At 35.7% G+C, this 20,649-nt stretch overlaps 1 protein-coding gene across 2 annotated transcripts in view; it reads left to right on the top strand.

Moving 5' to 3' along the window:
• Window positions 1–20,649, top strand: part of SNX25 (sorting nexin 25) — a 59,359-nt gene that overhangs the window by 37,942 nt on the left and 768 nt on the right. For both annotated transcript variants that reach the window (XM_032224094.1, XM_032224092.1), the window contains exons 9-18: window positions 1,124–1,393; window positions 4,170–4,325; window positions 4,995–5,126; window positions 5,847–5,987; window positions 12,619–12,732; window positions 13,668–13,832; window positions 14,323–14,437; window positions 16,918–16,984; window positions 19,009–19,190; window positions 20,020–20,120. In XM_032224094.1, the coding sequence (XP_032079985.1) occupies window positions 1,124–1,393; window positions 4,170–4,325; window positions 4,995–5,126; window positions 5,847–5,987; window positions 12,619–12,732; window positions 13,668–13,832; window positions 14,323–14,437; window positions 16,918–16,984; window positions 19,009–19,190; window positions 20,020–20,120 (1,443 nt within the window). The remainder of the gene's footprint in view (window positions 1–1,123; window positions 1,394–4,169; window positions 4,326–4,994; window positions 5,127–5,846; window positions 5,988–12,618; window positions 12,733–13,667; window positions 13,833–14,322; window positions 14,438–16,917; window positions 16,985–19,008; window positions 19,191–20,019; window positions 20,121–20,649) is intronic.

Genomic DNA, 20,649 nt, shown 5'->3' with positions numbered 1-20,649 from the left:
GATTAGGCCTGCTCTATATTTTTAAACTGGATACAACTAGGAATAAAGCAGCCAAGAGCATGGGAAAGAAACTTATAAAACGTGCACCAGATTGCTGTAGGAAGCCATTGGGGTGACAAACAACCCATTTGGGGGGAGGGAGGCTGCAGCCCATTTTTGGCTGCCAGACCGCTATAAGAGGCCCTAGGGGCCAAAAAAGGACCCAAAACAGGCCAAAAACGGCCTCCCCTTGGGCCGTTTTGGCCAGCAGAGGCACCACGGGCCAGTTTTTTGATATTTCCAGGCCAGCCCCACGGGCCAGTTTTAAGCACCTCATGGGCTGGATTAGGCCCATGTGCCTTGAGTTTGATACCCCTGCTCTAGTGTGTCGTATCTGTAATCTTTTGTTTTGTTGATTCATATATTTTGATGTGAATTTGATATTGTCATTTACATTTCTGTTACATTTATTCATGATATTCCCTATGTTCCAGTTCCTACTTCTTACAATAACTTTGTAAGATTGATGTAAGAGACAATGATTTGAATATGGAATCCAAACTCTGAGATTGTTTTCCATTGTAGTGCTCTTTAGGAGCACTGCATTATTTGAAAGGACAGGTTGGTGAAGAAGAGTCAAACCACCAAATCTACAAACAATACAAGTACTATACAAATACAAGTATATTAAATTGGGACTCTTCTTCAGAAAATTGAATTGGGGTAATCACACCCAGAATCCATATCTGGCAATCAGCAAAGCAGCTAAGAATATTCAGTCTTTATAGAACAAACAAAAACTATGAAATTTTTCAAGTTCTACCAATAGTAGAATAGTGATAGCATAGTATTTTGTTTTCTTTCATTATCTGTTGCTTCTTGACCATCATTATCCATTGAAAAATTTTGGAGAACCTCAATATTTTGAGCCTTTCATGTGGATTGTATCTAATGAAGGTCTTCAGCTGTGGAATGTTTTTTCTCATGTAATAGCATAGCTGTTTTTTGACCATTGAGTTGGAGGAGGAATTGTTAGTATAATGTTAAATTGTCAAATTAAAACAATATTGTATTATGGCCATCAGCCATCAGTACAAACATTTAACAATTGCTAATTATTATGGAAGTTTTTCTTTCTTTTCAGGCCGAAATACCTCAACTTGTGAGTCAAATCTATCAGGATTTTTTTGTGGAAAGCAGAGAAATTCCTGTGGAAAAAATACTATACAAAGAGATACAACAGAGTCTTGTGGGCAACAAGGGCATTGAGGTGTTTTATAAAATTCAGGCTGATATTTATGAAACATTGAAAGACAGATACTATCCATCATTCATTGTCAGTGATTTATATGAGAGGCTGATCAAGAAAGAAGAGAGGACTCCAGTCCAAATGGCATCTGATGACAAAGATGATGTGAGTTGTGCCTTATAAATGTCTTTCTCCTTCCCCCCACCCTTTGTCCAGTTAGCTCATTCTCTTATTACAGTGTTTCTCAACCTTAGCAACTTGAAGTCCGGACATCTTCAAGTTGCCAAGGTTGAGAAACACTGTCTTATTAGTATCACTTACTGTATTTCAGGAACTCTCATCTCTCTTAACTCTTTTCCAATTACCTTTTCCTCTTTTACAGCCCTTACTGTAATTGTGAGACTGCTAACATCTTCCATCTTCAACATCAAGATGTGTTATGTTTGGCTTTAGTTTTCTTTAAAGTCCAAAAACTCTAGTTCTAAATGGTCTCATTATGCTAATGAGACTGTTTTCTCAATTGAATAGTATGGTATTTGTGGATAGGTGATTTCTCTTACTCTGCTCTTTGAGGAAGAAAGTTTTAAGGAAAACAAATCAGAAAGTTCTTGGAAGAACCATGCTTGGGATAACTTGTTTCTGAAGAGATCATGATAGTTTCTTTTCTGATTTATTTGTTTCTTTTAAAGTGAAATGCCTGTTCCTTAAGATTGCTGAGTTTCTTTTTAATCAACTTTTTGCTAGAAATTTCCTTTTTAAAATAAAATACGGTACATTGATCTTTAATGGTCCTTTTTAAGGTAACTTGTTCTCTGGAGGGGGAGATGAGTCATGGGAACATTTTTTTTAAATCATTGTGAGGATTATTCTTGCTGTTTGTTAAAGTAATTTAGATTCACTTTGAGGTGGCTTCCATTTGGACAATTCCAGCAGGTGTACCTGGGGCAGTTTTATAAAGTTACCTGGAATGTATTTTTGCCTGTGATTCCTTATCATGTGGGCAGGGTCCTCCAATCTGTGAACTTAGGGTCCCCTGTTTCTTAAATCCAGGTCCCCCATCATCCATCAAAGCCTTCTGAGAGGTGACCTGCCATTGAGTCCATGCAATGATAACTGTATGGAGGGGGTTGTCTTTGCAGTCTTGAAGGTACATTCTCTCCTCAAGAGTCTATCACTGGATCCAACAATTCTGGGCAACTCCATCCACTCTCTAATCATCCTTTATAAGAAAGTTTATTGAGAAAGGGATTGTGCTTCAGCTCCAGAGTAGGCTGATTATCTGGACCCATTTCATTTGACTTTCAGGCCAAGTCACATTATGGAGCCACCCTTGAAAACTCTTGTGGATGACTTTTGGTCTAAGCAGAATTAGGATAAGTATGCCTTTCCTCATGCTCCTTAAGTTCTCAGTTTTAATACTGTCAATTGCAGTATCCTTCTGGAGCAGCTCTGAGATTTGGAATGGGCTCACTTTTTGCATTGGTCCTCTGTGGCCAGTTTCAGTCAGGGCTAAAGAGAATGGGGTGGAAATTGAGCCACAGGCTACTCACTTATTGGCTTCTGTGCGGCTTGATAGGTGCTGCAGGGTATTTTCATTTAACATCCTCATGAAACTACTGGGTGAGGTTATGTGTTGGTCCAGCATATATTATCAGACTGTTGATGATTCCAAATGATGCTTCTTGGTTCTGTGATAGTGAAGTGATGTTATATCAGTCAAGTGCTTGTCCCCATTTCTGGAGGCTGTGTGGGTCTGAATGGGAAGGAACAGACTCTGGATCAATCCTGAGAAGACTTCATGGCTGCAGATATTTGGGGGATCTGCCTCTGGAGAATGTTCCTTTCTGGTCTTAGATGGAGTTGTTCTCACCATACAAGACTAGTGTACAACCAGTAGGTGGCAGCTGGGATCAAAATAGTCTTTGTATGAGCATACTTAGTGTGACAGAGTGGCCTTTGTTTGATCAAAAGGCCCTAGTGTCATCTCATGAATAGGTTACCATAACACAGTGTACATGGGATTGCCCTTTTCCCTTTTTTTGTTATATTATTTCTGCGGCTGTTCATGATTCCTTTTTGTGTATTTTTAAAAAAATTGTAATTGTAAGCCACCAAACCTTTGGATATCAGGCAATCTATAAATTATATAAATAAATAAAAAGATGTTTCAGTTATGATAACAATGTTCCCAGCTAGCCTATTATGTTGCTTGCATTAGTGCCAGTAGAATGCTCATGCCCCTTTACCAGTCGAGTGTTCTTTGGCACATGCATTTATTATAATTAGAATCTGTATGAGCTCCTGATTTTAGACACTATGTTCCAAAATGAGAATAGAATGAGCTTGTATTGTCTGGTTGAGTGTTCCAGTACTGTAGTTCTGTGTATAAGATGTGACTTGTATTAAAGTATTAGAAAATATAGGAATATAATATATAGAACATTTGAGTATTCTACAGTTTTTTGAAAATAAATACACTTCCTATTGATTTTGAGAACAAAATAAGAACTAAAATTTTATGACATTTCTGGTGAAGATGTTTTGATTCTCTCTGCCAAGGACTTCTGTATTTGAGAAGAAACATAAACAAAGTTATGGCAAAGGATTTGTCATACATAGTTACAATGCTGTAAATTCTAAATATGCTTTTCATCTGTGAATATAAAAATAATGATGATGAATAATTTTGTAAATATTATGGGTGTTTTTATTTATTAACATTTTCATTGTTCTCTGCTCAGAAACTAAATTTACCAAAGGAAACTTGCCTGAACAGGCACACTTTCATCAAGTCAAAGAGATTTAAACGTAAATCTCATTTTAGTTTCACATACTTCATTATTAGTTTGCACCTACTATTCTTTGCATAATAATATGCTGGGAATCCATGAAATTCTTTTAGTGATCTACATTACTTGATAATGAATTCTGTTTCTCCTAGAGACAAGTTTGTGAAGAAGTTATTGATGGAGGAAGCTCAGTAATTAATGAACAGGCCAGTTTTGCTGTAAATAAACTACGCCAATTAAATGACAAACTTGAATACAAGAGACAAGCTCTAAATTCTCTCTGTAGTTCACCAAAACCTGACAAAAAGGTAGGTAGCTATGTTTTTTTAAAAAAAGCATATCAGTCAATAGATTTTAGAGTAATAGGCAATTTTGTTTAAGAAGTCTTTCCTTCAATGGTAAATTAAATGTTGCTGTCCTGTCTTCTCATTTAGTATTGTTTATATATTACTGCCTTTGTAAAGCTCTTAAAACATGTATGGACAATCCATTCAGTATAAGTATTTCCTCAGGCAGGTTTGGTAATTACCGATATTTCTATATTTATGTCTGTTTTACGTTTATTAATCTCCAAATCTTGATTCCTAGCCCTGAAGTCCTCTTGCAAAACACTAGTGGCTGAGCCTGGGAATATTGTATGTTTAAAGATTCAGGAGCCCTTTTTTCAAAGACCAAGTTGAGAAATAGTTTTGGAAGATGAGGATCCCAAATTTTTGTTTATGTCACAAATCCAGGCTTCGTTATGCCCTCGCGTGCCCTGACAAATGGCTCCGCATGCCATCTGTGGCATGCGTGCCATAGGTTCGCCATCCCGGCGCTAGGGAATCAAAGGAGTCGAAATCCTCACTTCATAAAGTTGCTGAGGTTGACTAATATTACTTTAAATTGGTGTATTGAGAACTGTTAGTGATCAGTATCAGCTTAAGGCTTAACACTGATATCTAAATCAACCTTGGCAGCTATTTTTCCTTTGGCAGATTGTTTCTAAATTGAAAGATGAAATCAGTCTGATGGAGCGAGAACATAGTGACCTTCAATTGCATATTGAAAGAACAGACTGCTGGTGTGAAAATCTTGGCATGTGGAAAGCCTTCATTAATACTGGAGAGGTATGGCATCTTTTTGCTGTTGCTGCTGCTGCTTACTGCTGCTGCTGTTAAATGAATGGAATCTTGCTAGTCAAATGTTTACTTCAGAGTTCTCTAAGAATGAGGTAAAGGTGGGTTTTTTCATTGCTTTGAAATAACAAGCCATGGAGAAGCATAGCATGTTTACTCTGATGTCATTAGGGGGTAAATGATGTTGCAATAGTCTATTGTTTTATTTTTAAGACTTTGGGAAAGGCTACTGAAAACATGCACCTAAGACTTGTATAGAACACCTATTTCGCTTGTTGAGTTGTGTGAAATGAGAGACAAGAGAGCCTGCAAAGGCACTGCTTATCATTTATCCTAGCATTTGCCTGTGTGCATACAGAATCAGTTGAAGCAGTTTCTGAAAATGCCACACAAGCAGGGTTGCCAGAATATTTCTAAGATAGGTGCTTCATATGTGTGATCCCACTGTAAGGATTTCTTCTGAGTCTGCTAGTCTTTCAATCTGCCAATCTAATGCCCTGTTTCTCCATATACTGTATTTCCTATCCAGAACCAAAGGGAAATACTGTTGTTTCTTACCTTTAAAAGACAATTTATTTTACAGGGAAAATAAGCTTGTTATAAATTCAGTTACATACAATAATTCTTGTGACAGTATGAACAAGTTAGTATATGGTTTTTTTAAAGTAATGGTGTGTAGAGTTAACATTTTATAACTCTTTATATTCATAGGTCATTGAAGAAAATGGTGAACAAGTTCCCTACTATTCTGTTGTAGTGATATTACAGGAGATTGGCAGGGTTGAAGCAAAGGAGTGGACAGTTGTCCGAAAGCTCAATGAGTTTCAAAGTCTGCATCGGAAACTCAGTGAGGTACAGAGAAATTATGGAGAGAATTGTTGCTTACCTTGAGAGTTTGATTGAAATAGTTTAAATCTTGTTTCAATAGTTTAAATAATATTAATAATTTTATTTTGGAATATTTTTAATTTTTGTTTCTTGTTATAATCTGTTTTTGTATTGCATGATGCCTAGAGTCACGTTTTATGTGACGCGTGGCCTTATAAATGAATAAGCAAATCAGTGGGTGAGTTCTTTGGGATGTAAGGGTATTTTATACTCACATTTAATAAGGCAGGACTGTGGGTTGCCTCAGGTGGAAAGATGCCACCACAATATTAGTGCCATTCACAAAACTTCAGTAGAACTTCAGTAAAACTTCAGTAGAAACAGATAATTGGCTAGGTTCTGCTTCTTTGCATGGGGAAAATGGAGCAAAAGAATTCTTTTGTCCCAGTCCACACAAACATTATTTATTGGAACAGTAAGCAGATTTGAAAATTTGGATTTTTGTTCTTTTGGCGGACTCAGTTAAACTCATATATTTTTTCCAGAATATATACAATTATTTGCTTAACAATAGTACATAGTTACTACAAAACATATATCTCATTCTAATCTGCATCATAGCATTTTGAAAAATGCTACTTTTTTTTCCTCTTTCAACCAATGTCTGAAATATAAAACTTCCCTCCTGCATTTTATTTTCTCTTTCTTTCTCCATCCCATTTCTGGTTTTATATATTTGAAAGAGAACCTGTTTTATGTTATTTTTTCTCTTGCTGTTTCCTTCACTGCTCTTTGTGGACCATATTTTACCTGTTCAGAGAATATGACATATTCTTTGGTTTTGTTTTTGTACTTTGAATTATTGAGTTTACACCTTAGGCACAGGAAATAAGGAGCCAGGATAAAGTTAAAAAATTATGTGAGTTTATTCTTTGTAACCTATACACAAAATCTGATCTATTAATGGTCAAGGCAAATTGGCGCCAGATAAGATTAAATGGAAACTGATTGAGGGAAGAGCCAGGGTTGCGACGATATGGTCGTGCGGTCTCGATGCTCTGAGACCGCAGCCAATACTTTTGCCACTGGGTAGTCCAAACAGACTTAAACCGTCCCAAAGAGATGGTGAACAGGAAGAATACGTCTTGCTGAGCTCAGGGATATCGCAAAATCCCTGAAAGAAGCAAGAGAAGTTCTTCAAGCCAGCGGTAAAAAATCCAGCCAAGGCTGATGAAGTCGGGGCGGCTCCAAAACGGAAGGATATGGAAAGAGAAAGTGTTTCCAGCTCGTGAGGAACTTTTACTGTTTTAAAAAGAGACTGCCCATAAAAACTTAAAAATTAATTTAAATTGAAGAATAGAAGAGTCAAGCGGCGGAATTAAATTTGGAATGGTTTTGACAGTGGTTATCTTACTTTTTAAATGCTATCTTCATGGATAGAATTTATACAAGCCTTTTGAAATGGATGGATTAAGTTTTCTTCTTCCACCTTCTATTTATGATCCTCTGTAATTTATAGGCTAAAGTCTTCCTCTTTCATTGCTGTGGGTATTTTTTTAATTCATTTAAAGATTGGACTCTTTTTTCTAACTTGAAATGCAAGTTACAAAGATACAAAAGGAAACTTTTTAACAGTGTTACCACTGCTCGGAGGCTGGGAGGCTTTTGTTCTTCCATGGGTTGTTTTTGACTTGGCGCCATAAGGCTTTACTGCTAAGCTACAAAGGGTGATAAGAAGGAATACACACAGATGGCCCTTTGAAGTGCAAATAATATCCTTTGGGAATCTATGCTTTAATCTTATTAACCTTCCAAGCCAGAGCAGCTGTGTTTGTTAGAATGGCAAATTTGCAAAAGCTATTTTCAGAAATACAAAAGTTATCGAATATATATAAAAGAATAGATCAAAAGCTGGAATACTTAGAGCACATAACAATAAAATATGATGAAAAAATTGAGGATGTTTATCAAATGCAAGATGGGGTGATTGAAACTCAAAAAACCGAAGTGGAAAATGAATATAAAGAGATTAAACCTGCTGATATTGATTGTAATTGGTTTGTTCCTGAAAAGGGAAAGAATGGAATAACGAAAGAGGAAGTAAACAGAGAGGAATTCTATTCCAGAGGGCAGGATATAGAAAAGGAAAAAATTAAAGAATTTATGGACTCAAAGAAAGAAATTCTACTAGCAAAAGTATTGATAACACTGCTGACAATCAAAGACAAGCTGAATAAGGAAACAGAAAGAGGGCATCAAGATTATATGAGAGATTTTAGCAAGGAGTTGCTAAGAGAAGTCTATACAAAGCTGATCAAGAAGATGATTAGAGGATTGGTACCACAAATGGCAGAAGATATGAAATTGTTTTGTTATGGGAAAGATACAGGTTGATAGATGGAATAATATAATTTAAAACTAGTTAAATCTAGTGAAATTTATTGATAATAGATATAGCTTAAATAAATAACTGATAATGTTACTAATGTATACAATGTGTAGTGTTATGATGAGTATAATTGGATAATGATAATGATGATGATAATAATAATAATAATAATAATAATAATAATAATAATAATAAGAAGAAGAAGAAGAAGAAGAAGAAGAAGATTTGGACCTTTTGGACCGAAAAACCAGGAAACTAATGACAATGCACTACAGTTTACATCCACGTGGTGATACTGATAGACTATACCTGCCCCGAAAATCAGGTGGCAGAGGATTATTACAAGTGAAGCAAACAGTTGAAGAAGAAAAACATGCACTGGCTGATTATTTAAAAGAAAGTCAAGAACATCTATTAATCGAAGTAAAGAACAAAAATCTACTGAAGGCCCAACAGACGAAACAAGAATACAGAAAAGATGTGATAAAATCAAGAATGGAGAGTTGGCAGAACAAAGCACTGCATGGCCAATTTCTGGAAAAAATAAAAGATAAAGTGGACAGTGAACAAACTTGGTTATGGTTAACAACAGGTACATTAAAGAAAGAAACAGAGTCACTAATCCTGGCTGTGCAAGAACAAGCTATTCCCACAAATGCCATTAAGGCCAAAATCGAAAAATCCTCTGATGATGCCAAATGCAGACTTTGCAAAGAAGCTGATGAAACTGTTGATCACATACTCAGCTGCTGTAAAAAAATTGCGCAGACTGATTATAAATTGCGGCACAATTCAGTAGCACAAATGATCCATTGGAATTTGTGCAAAAATTATAATATTAAAACAGCAACAAACTGGTGGGAACATCAGCCTGAAAAAGTCACCGAAAATCAGATGGTCAAGATCTTGTGGGATTTCCGTATACAAACCGACAAAATACTGGCGCATAATACACCAGACATCACACTGGTTGAGAAAAATAAGGTCACAATCATAGACATCGCAATACCAGGTGATAGCAGGGTCGCCGAGAAGGAACATGAAAAAATCGCAAGATACCAGGACTTAAAAATCGAAATTCAACGACTATGGCACAAACCAGCAGTGATAATTCCAGTGGTAATTGGCACACTGGGTGCTATTCCAAAAGCACTGGAATTACATTTAAAACAGTTAAAAATTGACAAAATCACCATCAGTCAAATGCAAAAAGCCGCACTACTTGGATCTGCACGCATATTATGAAAATACGTTATGACATCCTAGGCCCCTGGGTGAGGCCCGACTAGTAACCAATGCCAAATCCGGCGAAACAACTGGCCGCTGTGATACAATTGTATAATAATAATAATAATAATAGAACTAAGTTAGATACAATTAAAGTTTTGATTATTAGGGGGAAATATAGTCAAATAAAGGAGGGATAAGAATAACAATGCATATATAGATATGGGTATAACATAAGGAAACTGGATGTAAACTTTAAACAGTGATTTGGAAAGGAGGATTAGAAAACTTTGTTTTTAATATTATGCATGTTTAGCTAATTGGAAAGATACAGACTGATAGATGAAACTGTTTAATCTAAAACTAGTTGGACTTAGTGAAATTTAGTGACAATAGATATGGTTAAATAAACAATTGAAAATGATAATAATGTATACATATGTATTGGTACAACAAGTAGTAATTGGATATGAATATTGAATGGTACCTATGAAAGGAAGATGAGAAATGGTTTGGTTACATATAAAGATTAATAAAAAAGAATTAAATTATGATAATGGATATAGTCAAATAAAGAAGAGATAATGATAATAATGTATATATAGGTATGGGTACAACATGGGGAAAGTGGATGTAAATTGTAAACAGTGATTTGGAAAGGAAGATTAGAAACCTTTGTTTCTAAATGTTATTGATGTTTAGCTAGAATAGGACATAAGGAATAGTGTTATTGGGATAGTAGAAATAACAAATGAGATGCCAGTATGTGGTTATGTCTTGAGTTTTGGTATGTTTTATGATGAAGGACGTTTAAACAATTATAGTCAAACGAGAATGGGGGTAGGATGATGGTAATATGTACAAATATATTTGATTTAAAATATTAGAATTAATATGAATCATGGGTGACTGTGAAAGAAACACACAGAATTTTTTTGTAACCAACTGATACACTTTCTACAGTATGTAAAGAAAGAGGATTTTTTGTGTTGTGTCTGTTTTGAAAACCAAAAATAAAAAACTTGTATTAAAAAAAAAGATTAAATGAAAACTGACTCAAGAGGGAATGAACTTAGGTGTCTGATGGGGCAGTGGTGGGTTGCTACTGGTTTGGCCGAACCGGTAGTGGTTTGGCAGTCTTGGTTGTTAGAACCAGCAGTGACTCAGGCCTGCCATGCCCTTGAATTGGTTCCCCGGTTGGCACCATAGACGCTGGCATCTTGTTTTTCAGTTCTGCACAAGCGCAGAACAATTTTAAGTGCAATGTGCATGTGCAAGCACAGCACGCGCACGAGCGAACCGGCAGTAGTGTCTGCCGGAACCCACACCTGTTATGGGGGTATGACGACTCCATACTAATGATGCAATTGATTCCACCCTTGGGCTCAACTGGGTCATCTTCTACTGAATGGTCTCCACTGCTAGTCCTTTTTAAATTGTTTGTTACAATTGATAGATGTGATCGATAGAAATGACTGTACTTTAATTCATAAAATTATTAGTATATTCAATATTCATTAAATTAAGGAAAAGTCAATAAAGTCATGCTTGATCCTTGGGTATTACAATATGGAAGTGTCTTCTGTGTTATTTTATTGACTTTTTAGTTAGGTCTAGATTCATTTGGTAGATCAATGGAAATACCTTCCTACCTTTGTTCAGAGTGTTAGGAAGTTAGTTGACTTTCTTGTATCAAGAGTATTTTTATTTATTATTGTTTATTCAATTTCTGTAGGTGTCAAACTCTGCCAAGTGACTCTGGGCAGTTTACAATTTTAAAATTATGAAAAAATTTAAAAACATTAAAACAATAAAAACATCCACAAAATTAAATAAATAAATACAAACAGCAGTGTGATGATTAATCATTTAATAGTAAAGCCAAGTAATGGAGGCCTTAACACATTCCAAGCCCCAGGAATATTCAAATTCTTTTATAACACATTGTGGTGTTCAGCAAAGTGATGGCTACTATAAATCTTAAACTGGTGTAGGTTTATTTCCGGAAGCATGGCTGTACTAAAATAGTAACATGTGGTGTAAGGATTTTGGTATTCTCTAAGCTTGTTTGTTTTCCTGCAGATGTTTCATTACCCAGCTAGGTAACATCTTTAGTGCTAGGAAGAGTGTGATTTGTTTTCTGTTTATATACAATAGCTTGCCCTGTCAGTGTTAGTGGGTTGTTATTTTTTCTGATAGTCTTGATTAATCTGTTGTTTATCATTTGATTGTTTGTCTGAGTTAGTAGTTCCTTGATTAGGTCAATTCCCTAGTGTTTTGAGATTTACTTTGGTCTAGGGCAGGGGAGTCAAACTCGATTTCATTGAGGGCCATATCAAGGTTATATTTGGGAGGCCAATGTGGGCATGGCCAGACTGGGCATGGCCAGCTTGACGTCACTCATGTTGGGGATGCAGGGGGTGGCCTGAGCACTCTGCCAGGGAAAACACGCTCCTGAATTCCATTTTCAACTGCAAAAGACTCCTCAAACTACGTCCCAGGGGCCAGATACGGCTCAGCGAAGCCATTAATCCAGCCCATGTGGGACCATGAGGCTGCCCTGCCCACATCACCCTGGCTACCTGCTGGCCCCCATCCACCTTCTGGAAGCTAGAGTGGCCAAAAACAGGCTCATTTTTCCTTCCCTGGCCTCTAGAGAGAGAGGGGGAGGGAGAGGGAGAGAGAAAGAGAGAGAGAGAGATGCACACACAAACAGTCCTTAGAGTGTTCTAGATGATGCCTGGGTTGATTTTTTTCTTTTTGGATTATTGGGTCTTTTGAGTTATTTAAGTTGTTTTGGGGAGGTTTAATTGGTTTATGTGCTATGGTGATGTTTTTGTGTAGTTGTAATATATTGATTGTTTCTGAGTGGTTTTTTTTAATGTATGACTATGTTATGTTGCCTTCTATTGGTATAATGACATACAGAGAAATTGAAAGTTAACAGTACCTAGTCATATCATTTAATACCTTGTTGGCTTTAGTTAGGCATGTAAATTAAAATAGATTATTAATTAGGAATTGCTTCTTCTTACCTAGTGCTTTCCATCATTAAAGAAAACTCAGTTGCCATCACTCAGCAAATTGCCCTTTAAATCTGTAGACCAGAAATTCATGGAGAAATCTAAGAACCAATTAAATAATTTCTTACAGGTAAGATTCCTTAATTTTTGATAATCCCAGAGAGTTCATTGTAGATGTTTTTTCCCCTCCTTTTTATTTTTTCTGATAATACATCTTTTCACACTGCATCCTAAATTCAGCCCCTAGATTGATAAAATGGTCTAATTTTGTCATCAAACTGTGTGCTTTCACTGAGATTTACTGCTTAAGTATGCTTTTGAACAAATAGTGTGAGAGGCCAGTATTTGAAAATGTGTTGAATGTAAATTCTTGTCAAGGAGGTAGAATTGGTTAAAAAAAGAATAAGCCTCCATTTATCTTATGTTATATTCTCTAAGGATCTATGTATCTAGAGTAGGGGTGTCAAGCTTGCATCATCACGACATCATCACATGATGTATTGTGACTTTTCCCCCCTTTGCTAAATCGGGTGTGGACATGGCCAGTGATGTTTCTGGCCTATGGACCGCAAGTTTGACACTCGTGATCTAGAGGATTTAAGGATCTAGAGCCATGGTGGCGCAGAGGTTAGGACTCAAGGTTGACTCAGCCTTCCATCCTTCCAAGGTAGATAAAATGAGGCCCCAGATTGCTGGGGGCAATATGCTGACTCTGTAAACCGCTTCGAGGGGGCTGTAAAGCATTATAAAGCGGTATATGTCTAAGTACTATTGCTATTGCTGTTGCTATTTTATACTTTGTTCATTTTTGTATCTATAAGCAGATTTCTGATATGTTTTGGGAGGAAAAACTGCAGACTTTAAAAATAGTGTATATGTTCTGATGTCTCTTAGTAAGTTCTGCTACTGATAAATATTTGTACTTTGTCACAAAATGCCCAAATCAACTATAATGGATTGTAATATGCAAGATGGATTGTAATAATCATATGCAGTTGTTTTTTGTTTTAAAAATAAAATATACTCTTTGGTATCTCCAAATATCATACTATCTTTTTTCTGCAGAAATTGCTTTCTGATGAAAGGTTGTGTCAGAGTGAAGCACTTTATGCCTTCTTAAGCCCTTCTCCCGAATACCTTAAGATTATCGACATACAGGGAAAGAAGTCAACATTTTCACTCTCGTCCTTTTTGGAGAGGCTTCCTGGTGACTTCTTTTCTCATCAGGAGGTAAGTGGATGAAGAAGAATTATTTTTGGTAGATAAGCATTGGTAAATAATGAGAAAACTAGACTTAGGTCACATTGTGTTAAAAGCTACAATATGGTTTGTTTGTTTGTTTCTAACTTAGGGTGATATGTCACTCAAGGAAGCAACTAAATTACAAAGGTAGAGGTTTGCTAATCTTACTAATCTAAAAAGAACAGAACACATTATGGAGTTATTTCAGATAAGATAGAAGTGTGATTAGTTTCAATTGAACCAATAACCAAGACGATAAATGGCTTCAAAAATTCTTTTGCAATAAACAAAACACTGGAGGATCTGTTGTATACATTGTCTTCAATTTCATGGGTTTCAAAACGGTTCTAACAGTTCCCACATTTATCCCACAATATTGCAATACTTGAAACAGCAGGTCATTATTCCTGTCTTAGAGAGAGAGCAGAAATGCATTTAAAGGTTCAATTAAATTTTCATGCTATGTTATTATACTTAGGAAGAAGCTGAAGATGATGATCTATCTGACTATGGGGATGATGTGGATGGAAAACGGGATGCCCTTGCAGAGCCTTGTTTCATGCTGATAGGAGAGATTTTTGAGCTGCGAGGAAGTAAGTAAGGAACTGGTTCTTTAGCATATAAAAAATATATTAGAAGTTAAGCAACTGAGTAGTAATAAGTTACATTAGGACTTGAAATGCCCAGGTTGAAGTGAGTCCTAAGCAGAGATGCATTGGACATCTTTTGGCCAGCCACTCTATTTCGGTTCAGTTTAGTTCTCAGAGTAGTTGTTGCAAAGATAAAATGAAGGAAAGTCACAGCTTTTGCTGAAGACAGAAAGTGAACAAATAAAGTACTTAACATCTTGTATAATTTTTAAACATGGGAAGATTATTTTTCTGCCTGAGTTCCATTAATTTCTGTCATGGGTCTTAAGAACATATTTATATAAAAACAATCTCTATATGTATAGATGTGATGGAAGAAGATGGGCGTGGTTTTAAAATTGGAGGAAGAAATATCAACAACCTGCACTAGGCTGATGACATTAGTCTGATAGTTGAAAATGTAAAGTATCTAGAAGTAATAACATTCAAGCAATACATTGAAAAATAGGACTAAAACTAAATATAAAGAAGACCAAGCTAACGACAATGGAAAGAATGACCTATCTTAGAATAGCCAGTGAAGAAGATGGATAGTTTCTGCCTTTTAGAATCAATTGTTAACTTTAAAAGAAAAAGAGTCAAGAAGTATAGCACAAAATAGCAGTTGGTAAGAGTACTGATGAAGGTCTTGAAAAAGATATTAAAATGCTGTGATGTGCCTATACTTTAAAAATCAGAATTGTTTAAGCAGTAGTTTTACTTTGACAATATAGAAGCAAAATATGGAATTTGAAGAAGTTGGCTAAGCAGAATATTAATGCTTTTGGATGATTGTGTTGGAGAGAACTCCCAACAATACTGTGAACACTAAGAAAACAAACAAATGAATCATTGAACAAATTAGCCCTCAGTTGTCTCCGAAGGCATAAATGACCAGGCTCAGATCCTACTTTGGGCATATTATGCAAAGACCTAGTTCTCCCTAGAAAAGGCCCAAATGTTGGAAAATGTTTAAGAAAGAAGAGGGCAACCAGCAGCAAGGGGGATGAGCTTAGTTACATTTATTCTGAAACAAGAAAAGGCTTATTGCCGAATATGATCGGTCAATTATAAACAAATACCTTCAAATAGATAAGGTGGTGTCAACCTCTGCTTCGCTTACTTACATTCGGCTGCTATGGAAATGGGGGGAGGGCATGGTATTTGGGATGGGAATTTAGTACAGGAGGATTAGTGAAAAAGGGAGTTTTGTCCTCACCATCTTCTGCGCATACCAACTGATGCTGCTTCTTGGAGATGCAACCCACATGACACCTAAGGGAGTTGCAGATTGGGCAATGGAGTGGGGGTTGTTGGAGGGAGGGGGCTGGGCAAATGTTTGATATGTATGATATCGTGCTTTTCTGCCTCAGACCTTGCTTTACTTCACTGCTATCTATTCATAACCAGTAAAAGTACTTTTAATTCCACAAACAATGGAGTTGAGGTTTCTTTCTTTGTTACTGAGGGAGGCACGCATGACAGGTGCGCTGAATGTAAACTTTAGTTGTAGGAGTTGATATTGATGTTAGTATATAATGAAAGTACAACAACTGGTGGTTCTAAATACAGTAGATATAAAAAAGTCTACACTCTCCTGTGAAAATGCCAGTTGTGGACATGTAAAAAAATCAGAGCAATTTTGAACGGATTTATCTTGGTCTAATTTTTTTTTACATCTCAGAAACCTGGCATTGTAACAAGGATATATGGACTTTTTATATCCACTGTATGACCTCCCTTAGAAAGGTTAGAAAGAATTTGGCCCCCAACTAACTCAGAGTTATTTAAGGTATTAGAGTAATCATGTAACATTCAGAAATTAGAAATTGATTGATAATTAGTACAATTGTTATACTGAGATTACATGATAAGATCACTTTATCCGATCATAGTTTTGGCTGCAGACTGCGTGGTGACCAAAGTTGGTATGAAGGATTTTGCCAACAAATAGTAACTAATAATTATCAGGTGAGATTGATCCAGCAGTCATTTCTAATGAACGGTATTCTAAATTAGATGAAACCATTCATGTCCCACATCACTACTGAAACAATTAACAAAAAGGCTAGGTGTATATTCCAAAGCTGCTGGCCAAACATCATGATGCCTCTATAGGTGAACCTGACCTCTTCATATCTGGATCTAATTTCACTTGTTTATCCTCATTTTACTTGTCACTTGATCTCAGACATTACAGACTTTTATAGCTTTCACAGAATCAGATGACAAGTGACTCAGTTGAGTTTAGCCCTTAAGTTTCCACTGAATATGCTTGAAGTAAAGTCCTCTACCATCTGTTGAAAATCACTCTGTATAACCCTGGATTATCTCTCCTCACAATTTCATGCAGACAAATTATTTGCCCAGGTATACAACAGTATACTTAAATAAACATTAACTGCAGGTTTTGGATTTACCTTTTTGCACTTTTCTTTTTTTAGTGTTCAAGTGGGTGAGGAAGACACTAATTGCACTAGTTCAGGTCACTTTTGGAAGAACCATCAACAAGTGAGTGTGCTATATTGCTTCTAAAAATACTAAGAATTAGTAGTTGTTTGATGCATAAGCAGCCAGAAACAATCCAGATAGTTATGATTGACCTATTCTTAAAAAGTCAAAACTTGTTTCTACAGATTTATTTATTTAAGTACAAATAGAGAGATTTCTTTCTAAGAATGGTGCTATGAATGCTACATTGAATGATACCATGAACATTCTATTCTGAGCTATATCAGAAGTTTTGCCAAGGTAGTCTGGATTTGTGATTTCTATTGATTTGAATAGAAATATTATTGTTCCATGCCTAAAAGTAACAGTAATGAAGAAATAACACTGAAAGCAGCACAACTAACTTCTGAATATAAAGATACAGAATTGCATTGTACTATGTCACCTGATACAGCAGGACTTGGACAGGAAACAAACCTGCTTGAAAACAGATTGAGATAGTCAGGAACCTGAATTCTTCAACAGATATCAAATGTGTATCTGCTTATAGTACAATTATGAGTTATAGAGTGTATATAATGATAAAAAGTTTATAAGCTAACGTTTCCATAGAACAATACTTCTGAGACACTTTGAAATAAGTATACTCTAAGTTCTGGAGATGAAACAATTGTTGTTCTATGCTTATAGAGTTCAATGCACTTTGGCAGATGATGGGAAGCTAGCTTGCTTCAAATTATTAACAGGAACAAGAGACACAAGTGATACTTTCGCTATGATTAGACTTTAAAATACACAACTCTAATTTAGTGAATAGTGTGTATTTTGATGAGTGATTGATACTGAGAGATTTATTATATTGCTCAAAGATAGCAGAAGATGATGATGGTGGTAATGACAATGATCATTTTTATGGCAATTTGTAATATCCTCAGTTGGATATAATGATGGGGAAATAATAGATAATAAAAAGGCAATGAGTTAGACAATTGAATAATGTACCGCAGTAAGATTACTATCCTATGCATGGTTGATCAAAACTGGGTGATACCTAAGAGCTGTGGCTTCTAATTACATTAGAGGCTCAAAACTGCTATCCCTCTAAAAAAAGAATATCAAGGTGGGAACAAAAGGAAAAGTTGACATCTTTACTGTTCTGCAGGACTTTGCAAAGCATTGCAGTGGGCATTTTGTGACGTCCATTGGCCCAGCTGCACCATGAGCTCTTGCTTCCTTGCCCTCTATGAAGGATGTGTTTTGATAGCTTTACAGAGTCCTCTGTTTAAGGCAAAAGGGAGTTCTTCTAAAATGCAGTTTTAGAAAGTTTTAATGGAAATAAAAGTGCCAAATCATTAGCTGCTTTTTCTGCTGAACAGGCAAATGAGCAGAGAAATCGTGTGAATATCTTTTTTTAGCTTTAATGCTAAAAATATAAAATTTGCAACTTTAAGATATGTGAACTTCAGCTTCCAAAATCCCTTGGCCAGCTGAACACTCCCGATTATGGTCCTTGTTAGGATTGTGGAAAGCTGATCCAACAATATCTCTTAAGGTTGTTCCATCCAAATTGCACTTTTGCTAAATGTATTTGATATTACTATTAGCTTTCATTTTTCTAAAAGGATCCTAGTTGTAAAATGATAGCTTGAGACTATTTTCATGGTTTTCCTTAGCAATTTTACTTACAAGTTTACTTATTTCCAGACAGAACATATTCCAATCACCCCATCTTCTTTTGTTTAAGTAGCATAGTATAACATGGGGATGTAAGGAAATTTCATGATACTAACTAGCCTATACTATCTAAATACAGGGTATAGAAAAAATCACAGACTATTATGTAAATTACGTTAAATGTTTAAATTGTTTGGCATTTCCTTCTAAACACTCCCTTTTTTGACTTCATGACCTTTCAATATTCCTTGGTGCAATTACACTTTTTTAATATTTGCAAATTATGATATGATGGTCTTCTTTAGATTGGCTGATCTGATGGGATCTGACTTTAGTTATACTTTGTGTATTTCTTTTTAGAAAGGGAAAAATAGGTTAATACATTTTTGTCTTAATGCTTTTCCTCCAAGACAAATTCGTGACACTGTAAATTGGATCTTTAGTGAGCCAATGCTTGTTTACTATATCAATATATTTCGAGATATGTTTTGGCCAAATGGGAAACTGGCATCCAGCACAAAGCCTATAAGTGAACAGCAAAGTAAAGAAACAAAACAGAAAGCACAGCAGAAACTACTTGAAAACATTCCAGGTGAGATATTCTGACATTATTTTAAAATTAGAACATTATTCTTTTGTTTAAAATTTTTATTAAGATAAACTATTAAGTTTATCAGCATATAAAATATAAAAGAAAATGAAATAAGTGAGAAAATGTGGGATGAAAAGGGGAAGGGGAAAAAAGTATGATAAATGGTAAAAATAAAAATAAACATAGACTCCTGACACTTATGAGTGCAGTAGAATAGGATAATTACATTGCAGTCTTAACTTTTTACTTTTACATGCTAGCATATATGTTCTTTGGACAGTGGAGGTCAAATTTGATGAAGAAACCTGTTTAAGTAAAACTTCTCCTTCGCCATCTAATAGCAATAGCAATAACATTATATACTGCTTTGTTGTGCTTTATAGCTCTCTCTAGCGATTTAGAGAATCAGCATATTGCTCCCAACAATCTGAATCCTCATTTTACTTACCTCAGAAGGAAGGCTGATCAGCCTTGAACTGATCAGGATCGAACTGCTGGCTGTCAGCAGAGTTAGCCTGCAATACTGCATTCTAGCCACTGTGCTACAATGGCTCTTCCATGGTATTGTATTTCACAGTGAGGAAAAATAATTTAGATGACAGTGTACAGGAACTCGAGATAACTGGACTTCCATCATTCCTTTAGTCTATTATAGTAGTTGGACTTACTATTTTGTTGGCATTGCACCCAGCTTGGGTTTTTATCATTACACTATTATGGATATATTTCTATTTCATTATACACTGTATTTTTAGATTATATTTCTTCATAAATGGTTGAAAGTATTAAAATCAATCAAACTTTTTTTTTAAAAAAATGCTTCTTTCAGACACACTCCAAAGTCTCGTTGGACAGCAAAATGCTCGCCATGGCATAATCAAAGTGTTCAATGCACTACAAGAAACCAAGGCCAATAAGCATCTTCTTTATGTGAGTTTAACTCAGACAGAGTTGCTTTTTATTTTAAACTGATCCTTTCTCAGATCTTAGAAGCTTCATTGTCTAATATACTGTTTCCTAGAACTTTTTTTAAAACTTGGAATGGGTGAAATCCACAAGTGAATACAAAGTTCACACCTGTTTTCTTTAATTTCTGATCCTTCTCTAGCTGGGTAGTAGCTGAAGCAATAGAAGGAAATGGGTTAAATCAAGTTATAAAAATAATTTACCAATTCTTGGTATCTCCTCAATCATACTAGATCTAGTAGTAGATCTAGAGGTCCCTGTTGTCAGTTAACACCAATATATGATAGCAATTAGGATCGCTACCATGCTTGAACCACCTGGAAAATGGGAAAATGATGGACAGCGGTATACACATGCAATCGTGCATATTATGTATTTGGAGTTGCACAGAGCAATCCTATTCCAGAACAGAGATCTTTCTTTCTCATTATTGGGAGACCTTTTCATTATACTTCCCTGGAAAAAATATTCAGATTCATTTATTTAAAGTTGG

The sequence above is a fragment of the Thamnophis elegans genome, chromosome 9 (assembly GCF_009769535.1).
Source record: "Thamnophis elegans isolate rThaEle1 chromosome 9, rThaEle1.pri, whole genome shotgun sequence".
In the NCBI taxonomy this organism is placed as follows: domain Eukaryota; kingdom Metazoa; phylum Chordata; class Lepidosauria; order Squamata; family Colubridae; genus Thamnophis; species Thamnophis elegans.
The sequence above is the reverse complement of the archived record's forward strand: the minus strand, read 5'-3'. Positions and strand labels throughout refer to the sequence as shown.